General features: G+C 46.1%; 1 protein-coding gene across 1 annotated transcript; it reads left to right on the top strand.

The window, feature by feature from the left end:
• Positions 1–4,305: 4,305 nt before the first annotated feature.
• GDF2 (growth differentiation factor 2) lies at positions 4,306–7,394 on the top strand. The gene is given in 7 exon segments (XM_029610708.1): positions 4,306–4,465; positions 5,405–5,446; positions 5,449–5,562; positions 6,429–6,721; positions 6,724–7,038; positions 7,040–7,360; positions 7,362–7,394. Coding segments are annotated over 7 exon segments (1,278 nt in total).
• The last annotated feature ends 1,586 nt before the right edge of the window (positions 7,395–8,980 follow it).

Raw genomic sequence — 8,980 nt, forward strand, 5'->3', positions numbered from 1 at the left:
AGTAGACCAGTGGTGACAAATGGTGTGCAGACCTGCTAACTGTATCCCATAATGGGCTAGAGTTTCCTGCTTTGGGAATCCATTTCCTAGGCAAGAGTGGGAAACTCCCACCCAATGTCAGTCTTGAAAGGCAGGTTCCCAGAAACTAGTGAATGAAGCCATGAGAGCCCATTATCCCATAGCTGTTGATCTCATTGCCCAGTAGTGCCTGTACTAGCATCTCAGCAACTGCAAGCAAGGTCTAAGCTCATGTGACTGGCACTTCCTATCTGCTCATCAAGTGATGCATTAGATCTGTAGACAGAAAGTCCCGGTCGCATGAGCTTTGAACCTGCTCAAAGTTGCTGCTGTGCAAGACCAAGTACATACATTACAGAGCAGTGAAATCAGCAGCTTTGGGATGATGGGTTCCCTCCACTATAGCATTGCTGTGTGAGTCTCCAGTGTTAAAAGTAATTTCTTTTGCTCCTGAGTTTGGGGGGATACTATTCCTGCATCTCAGTAACAGGTCGATACTGTAATGTGCGGTTGAAGATTTCCCGTCTGTAACGTGCTGGGAGCGCACAATTCGGACGCGTAAGGCGATCCAGCGATACAGTCTCCAGTTTCACGCGTCCTTAGCGCTTCTTAAAAAAGACGCATAACCCTTTCCGCACGCAGCATGTATATGATATGTAAATGAACGAATTAGCTGTATAATGAAGGAATTAGCTATTCCCCTCCGATACTGTGACGGGCGCTGATATTATCTCCTTAGTAACCCGCTATTTTGCCACGGCGTTAACGTGCTAGTTTACCGCCTACCCTCTACTAGGTGTTAGGACTGAGTCTTGTAACAAATCACTATTAAGGCCATCGATACCACTTAAGATACTCAAACACAATAAAAAAAAAAAAAGCGATACAGAGATGATCGAGAAAATGTAATGCTGTGGGACACATAAAAACCTGTTACAGAGTGTAAAAAAACAAAAAAATGTATAAATACCTGTCACTTTCCGAATCCCCCAGGCGTGCGGTCATCCAGGCAGCGGCGGGAGCCGGAGGGCCGCGTGGGTCCAGGCGGCCGGCGGGCGGCGGCGGCGGGAGCCGGCGGGCGGGTGGGCGCGTGTTGGTTTCAGGCGGGCGGCGGCAGCGGGAGCCGGCGGGCGCGTGTTCGATCGAGGCCGCGGGCGGGTGGGCGCCTGTTCATCCAGGCGGCGGCGGCGGTGGGAGCCGGGGGGCGGGTGGGCGTGCGTTGGTTTCAGGCGGCCGGCGGGAGTCGGGGGGGCGGGTGGGTGCGTGTTCGATCGAGGCCGCGGGCGGGTGGGCGCCTGTTCATCCAGGCGACGGCGGCGGGAGACGGGGGGCGGGTGGGCGCGCGTTGGTTCAGGCGGGCGGCGGGAGCCGGCGGGCGCATGTTCGATCGAGGGCCGCGGGCGGGTGGGCGCCTGTTCATCCAGGCGGCGGCGGCGGGAGCCGGGGGGGCGGGTGGGCGCGCGTTGGTTTCCGGCGGGCGGCGGCGGGAGCCGGCGGGTGGGTGGGCGCGTGTTCGATCGAGGCCGGGTCGCAAAGGCGCGCATCCATCCAAGCGGAAGGAGCCAGCGACGAAAGCGGCCTCCGGCAGCCCCCACCAGCAGTGAATGAATGCGCGCCTGTGATAGGCGCTCAAGGCAGTCACATGCCGTGACCTCGGGCGTCGTGACGTCACGCCGTGAGCGCCGAATCGCACGGGTCGCACAGGCGCGCATTCATTCACTGCCGGTGGGGGCTGCCGGAGGCCGCTTTCGTCGCCGGCTCCTTCCGCCTGGATGGATGCGCGCCTTTGCGACCCGGCCTCGATCGAACACGCGCCCACCCGCCCGCCTGCCTGCCGGCTCCCGCCGCCCGCCTGAAACCAACGCGCGCCCACCTGCCCCCCGGCTCCCGCCGCCGCCGCCTGGATGAACAGGCGCCCACCCGCCCGCGGCCTCGATCGAACACGCACCCACCCGCCCCCCCGACTCCCGCCGGCCGCCTGAAACCAACGCACGCCCACCCGCCCCCCGGCTCCCACCGCCGCCGCCTGGATGAACGGGCGCTCACCCGTCCGCGGCCTAGATCGAACACGCGTCCACCCGGCTCCCCGCCACCCGCCGGCCGCCTGAAACCAATGTGCGCCCACCCGCCCCCCCGGCTCCCGCCGCCGCCTGGATGACCGCACACTTGGGGGATTCGGAAAGTGACAGGTATTTACATATTTTTGGTTTTTTGTTTTTTACACTTCCTGATGCCTGTCATTTCAATTGTCATTTGAAATGACATTTGAAATGACAGGTACCAGCGCACCCAGGTTACTGTATAGGCGCTGTATTAAGCGCCTATACAGTAAAATGGGTTGCGCGGGCCTAACCCTTCCCTAACGCTTCGCAGCCGCGGCATGCATTTGCATGCAATTAGAAGAGAGTATCGAGCGCTAAGTGAAGAGAACTGTGCGTGCGGGGAGGAAGGGTGAAGCCTGGCAATGCCGCACTCTTTCTACCGCGGTCTTAGAGTATCGATCTGTAAGGGAGGAAGGAGCTCACTGTCAGATCTGAATGGTTTCCTGAGGCTCTTTCCCTTCTGTAGGCAAATGTTCAGAAGGAGACTGGAAGGAAGTGCCAGGAGTTGTAATAATTGGTGTGAAAGTGAGCGCTGTGTGCTGCAGCTTAGCTGATGCAGCCATGTAGGGCAAACCTACGAGGCCTACATGGCAGCTGGCAAATGCGCCCTGTAGTGAGGCAGCTTGGAGCTTCACCTATACCAGCTGCCTCCTCTGCAGGTTGATCACTTGGGTTCTCATATGCCAGCAAGACTTAGTTTGTCCCTAGGGTGGAGGGGAGAGAGTCTAAGGGCACAGTGGGGGTCAGTAGAGGCCGCAAGCTGGAGATATGGAGAGAGGCCAAGAGTCAGGGCAGGCAGCAGGCAAACATGGTCAGGTACAAGCAAGAGGTCAGATCCAGGTGATCAGCCCATTATGGACGAAGACCCACAAAAATATTTACGCGTGCAGGGCCCTTGCGCGCCGGCGCGCCTATTTTGCATAGGCCGCCAGCGCGCGTAAAGCCCGGGGACGCGTGTAGAAGTCCCGGGCTTTGGAAAAGGGGCGGGGAGGGGGCGTGGCCGTGGCGTTTTGGGGGCGGGCCCGGGGGCGTGGCGCCGGCCCAGGGGCGTGGTCGAGGGCCTCAGAACCAGCCCTGGGACTGGAACACGGAGCGGGGCTGGGCCGGCCGGCGCGCGCTGGGCTCGGCGTGCACAGGTTGCACAAATGTGCACCCCCTTGCGCGCGCCGACCCTGGATTTTATAAGATACGCGCGGCTACGCGCGTATCTTATAAAATCCAGCATGCTTTTGTTCGCGCCTGGTGCGTGAACAAAAGTACGCGATAGCGTATTTTTTTAAGATCTACCCCTGTGAATAAAAGTTGGAAATACTTGAAAAAATATCTTCAATGACTGATTGATTTGAATCACCTTTACAAGGATCCTAGAACCTGTAGCGCTATACCATTGCTATATGGTTTGTTACCATCCGGTATACTGCTCATCCTCTACACTCCATCATTTGCTATGTTCTTATGACTGCCACCAGCTTGTCCTCAGAGAGAAAGCAAAGTTGCTTACCTGTAGCAGGTGTTTTCCGTGGGCAGCAGGCTATCAGTCCTCATGAACCCACCTGCCACCCCATGGACTTGGGTTTCCACCGAATGGGTTTTCCTCCTTCATTATTTATTCTCTTGATTCTATGATATAAGACTGAGGGGACCTCATGTGGACATATGGTATATTGCATGCGTGAGCATGCTCAATGAGACTCATTCAAAGTTCTAGAAACTTTGACATCAGTTTTCCATGCCGGGCTCTATCTAATGATGTCACCCAAGTGTGAGGACTGAACATCCTGCTGTCCTCGGATAACACCTTTTTTTCAGGTAAGCAACTCTGCTATCTCCATCTTTTGTGTTCTGTTCTTAATTTTATGTTCTTTTTCTGGCTAGCAATTTTAAACGATCCTCTGATAGTTATAAACATTCATTTTGATCTATTTTACATTTTTTTATCATGGCCCCAGTAGTTCCTCCATTTCTCTGCCAGCTCAGTCTGAACCAGGGCTGAGACTCTGGCACCATAAGCCTTCACTCACAACTATCCAGGGATTTTCCCCTATTTTAATAGACCACACACACCCACTGTCCCAAATCTGGTCATTACAGCAATGGTCCTGAAGCCAGAAACATTGCACCAGTGCTCCTTCTGAAACCCTGTATCATGGACTTTAAATCCAGCCACTGAATGTCATCTTTAACAATGACTATGGCTCCCAACCTGCTGTCCTCCATGGGTTGTGAACACTGCCTCGGCAGCATCCCCATCACCAGCCGACCCAGATGCGGAAGACCCAGTCTGGGAATTGCACCAGAGATTCTCTGCATGGCAGCATACCTCTCAGCCTCCAGGCCAGCAGAGAGTATGAACTAACAACACGTATTCCATAAAGTGTAACAATTAATAAAAGACATATTTCCTTCTTCAGCTGGGAGGAACAGATTTCAACTTGACTAGTGAACAATCTATGCAGACTGTGTATAAATAGTTCTAAAAGGATCAACCTTTTGGGGAGGTAGATGAATAAAGATTGTTTGTACTGTCATGAAATCACTCCAAAGGAACATTGTTCTTTCTATAGATGATTATTTCCCATCAGGGATCAGGGCTGTGGACGGTTCTTCCTCTTATGACTGAATCCAATCAGTACTGAATAAAGCATCTCCCTTGGCTTTACTGCACACTTTTCTTTGTGGGAAAAAAAGAAGCTTGGCAATTTTGATCTTGAAAAACCCAAATTCCTGTCATTGTTTGCAAGGAAAAGATAAAAAAACATAATTAAGCAATGACCCTTGCGCGAAATGTGAGTTCCTTACAGTATACAATGTCCTTCCCACCGGCCATATGTGTTTTCGTATTGTTTACAGAATCTTCATTAACTAGAAGGCTTGCAAGATAAAAATAAAAAGGCCCATCCATGGCAACAATGGATGAGATAAGGAGAAGTGTCCAACCAACTGGCCCTGACAACTGACAGGAGGCTGTAATCTGAAGCAGAGGGTGAAAGAACTCAAGAAAGTAACCATAACTTACTTTCTTTTCCTATTTTTATGTTCCCTTTAATGTTTTGATACAGTAGCAGTTTTACTTACTCCCTTCTTATTTAACAGAAGCACAAAAAATGAACTATAAAAGTTTTACTAGCTGCCATGACTGTCTTAAACCTCAGCCCTTGTTTTACAAGAGGCAAACCTCTAGAAAACTGGAGCTCTTTATCTACTGCTGAACAATCACACAAATTCACTGGTGAGGAAGGGCACATGGAAGACCAAATACAATTTTAAACTGAACTCATTGGTAGAGAATATGAAAGAGGATTTTTTAAGGAGCTTGAATTTATCTGGAGTCCCTCTCACGAGAAGACCAAACTGAAGCCTCCGCAGTTCATGATTGATTTGTATAATAGGTATGCCACGGACAAATCCTCCATCCCAGCCTCCAACATTGTCCGCAGCTTCAAACGCTGAAGGTAAGAAACTTTCTTCAAAGTTAATTCCGATTGCAAAATGCGTTGATCCCCTGTTTATGATACGCTTATTGATGTTCTTTTATGTATTTACTGATTTGAAAGTTTGCTCATTGAGATGGTCCCTGTGAGATACCTTGTTTTCATGGTTGCCCAGGGAACAGCAGATGCACATTAGTCTGTTACATGAAATCATACACAGCAAAAATATTAAGAGTTACAGATTGCATTTAAAATGACAACCAGAGTGTGCTGTTCTAAAGCAAGATATCTATATATAGATATAGATATATTGCTTTGGGGTACGATGCTATTAAAATGAACCACTTTGACGGAGCCTTTCCAGCTCTTGGGAAGTTTTTCAAAGGGTATAGAAAATATGACCTGTTTCCTAGAGTTTATGTTATGTGATTTCATGTAAAATTCTCTATAAGATATTTTTAAACTTCTAAGCGTTATGATTTGAAGCTTTTCTTCTGTTATATCAAGCTTTACATAAAAAGCAAAGAACATAAAATGGTAATGCCGATAGCTTATTTTGGCTTTGATTGTTGACTCTGCCCTGTAAATCTGTGTGTAATTTTCTGAATTTAAAATATATTCTTGGATATATCACAGAGTTGAAGAGGAATTACAAATCCCTTAGTAAATAATGGTAAATACTTTTTAAAACTTCCAAAAGGCTCAGCTGTGGTTGTACTACAGCAATTTAAAAGCAACAGTGTTTACCAGGATTATCCTTGAAACAGCTCATAAGTAAGTTATTTGAAAACATATAAATAAGAATGTTTTTCTTTTCTTATGTTTTTTTTTTACTCTCAATAAGCAGCTTATGGCTTAGTAATTAATTCTTCCTTTCATGTTACAGAGATCATTTCGGTGATTCCTCCAGAAGAAATTGCAGTTCAGAAGCATATCTTGCTCTTCAATGTGTCCATCCCAAGACATGAAGAGGTCACCAGGGCTGAACTGAGGCTCCATGTTTCCTGTCACAGCGACAGAGGTGGAGTTCCTGGAGCAAAGAATAAAATAATCATTTACGATGTCTTGAATGAAGACTGGTGGACCCCCACAGAAGACCAAAATCTCCTCTTGCTTCCAGTGAAATTCAGGGGAAGTGGCTGGGAGATGTTTGAAGTAACGGGTGCAAGTAAAAACGGTGGGCTAAGTTCAGCAGTGGAAAAGCAAACAACAAACTGGAGGTGATTGTTGAACGTAGCACACCAGACCATTTTGATCATTCAAAACCGAGTCTGTGTGTTACTCCTGAAACTAAAAATCTCCCACACTTAATAGTGTTTTCTGATGACCGGTGTAATGGGACAAAAGAAAGTAAAGTTGAACTCAGGCAGATGATTGTTCATGAGCAGGAAATTGTACTGAAGAAGATGCAAAAAACAGCTCGGACTGATGGGGAAGAAGAAGAGGAAGAAGAGGCTGAGGAGAAAATTATCTATTGCCGAAGTCTATCAGTCTTCATCCAGAAGCAAAAGAAGTGTTGGAACAAACCACTGCCAGAAAACATCCCTGCGGGTGAATTTTAAAGACATTGGATGGGATTCATGGATCATTGCGCCAGAGCATTACGATGCATTTGAGTGTAAAGGAGTTTGTTTATTCCCTTTAACAGATTATGTCACTCCAACTAAACATGCTATAGTCCAGACACTCATGCACCTAAAAAATCCCAAGAAAGCTGCCAAGGCCTGCTGCGTTCCAACCAAACTGGATTCCATATCCATTCTGTACAAAGATGATGCTGGGGTACACACTTTTAAGTACCATTATGAAGGGAATGAAAGTAGCAGAATGTGGATGCAGGTAGTAGAATGATAAATCAGAAGGAAATGCGTCAGTGCAAGATTAGAATAAAATAATTCTTGTCGTTTTTGTAAATCTATACAGTATATTACTGATGTAAATATAAATTAATACAAATCAGTGCTGTATAAAAGCAAACTCTTGAAAATATTGCCGTAGATCATTTTATGCACAATATTTGACTGCTATACCATAAAATGGTAAGCTCAGATATCTTGTTCTGTCCACACTGAAGGAGTTGTCAGTTGATCCCCATTATTCTGGGTTGAAATGAATTGGATTGATCCCATCTATGTAGTTTATCTAGATAACTATTGAGTAACTGAGGCTTAGGGGTAATTGACATCCAGTAATGGTACATAATAGAGGGCCAAAATAATAGTGAGATAGAGGTAATTTGGAAATACTTATACCAGGGGTAGCCAACTCTGGTTCTCAAGAGCCACAAACAAGTCAGGTTTCAGGATATCCACAATGAATATGCATGAGATAGATTTGTATGAAATGGATACAGTGCATGTAAATCTGTCTCATGCATAATCATTATGGATACTATAAAATCAGAGTGGCCAGGGGGTACTCATACTCCAGGACTATTTTTAAATCACTGCTGTGGAATACCAAACACTGAATTTTGTTGTGGTTACTATTTATATTTCACAGTATAGCTTGAATGTGGATATACAGTCAAATGCATTAGGGGTCTCCAAGGGCCACAAACTGGTCTGCTTTTCAGGATTTCAAAAATGAATATGCATGAGATATATTTGAATATAATGAAGGTAAGGCATGCAAATATATCTCATGAATATTCATGGTGGAAATCCTTAAAACTAGGCTGGTTTGTAGACATACAAGGCCAGATTTGGGGACCTTTGATATTCATGTGGCAGATTCTAGACACATGATCTATTAGAATATATATTAATATGTATGTTAGATTTTAGAAATATTCTATAAATATGCTTAGCTAATTATGGAAATATAAATATATCAAGTGTAGTATAGATAATAGAAATATATTCACTGTGTATTGTAAAAAGGGGAAAAATGTTGCCATTATAACGATATTTACTTTTTAAGTTATATTCATATTCTCGCTTATATTTTTATGCCATTTTTACCTGACTCTGTATCCTTTTAGGAACACTAATTTATTTTTTGACAAATATTGCCTATATTCGATAATGTATTCATTTGTAAGTGATAGCATTCCCTGTCCCATAAGCTATGTCAGATAAGATATAGAGCCTGATTCAGATTCATATCTTCCACACTGAAGAGTGGGAGAATTGAAAGAGTTAATGGTCATATAATATAAGGCAGCTGCTAATCCAATAGGGTGATACTAGAGGAGTGCACAGATATATTGTTTTTTCATTTTTTGTTTGTTTTGTTTCTTTAAAGCAAATCAAACCAAATTTAAAATATAGAACTAAAATGAAAACAGAAGTAAAAATATGCTAGGTTCATAGCCAAAAATAAACACCCCCCACTTGCAGACCCTCCTCCAATCCTCCCAAATCCCCCTGCAACCCCCACCTCCAGGATCATCTCACACTTTTACCCTCTTGTTAAAATGTTTTCACA

This window comes from Rhinatrema bivittatum, chromosome 7 (assembly GCF_901001135.1).
Source record: "Rhinatrema bivittatum chromosome 7, aRhiBiv1.1, whole genome shotgun sequence".
Lineage (NCBI taxonomy): Eukaryota > Metazoa > Chordata > Amphibia > Gymnophiona > Rhinatrematidae > Rhinatrema > Rhinatrema bivittatum.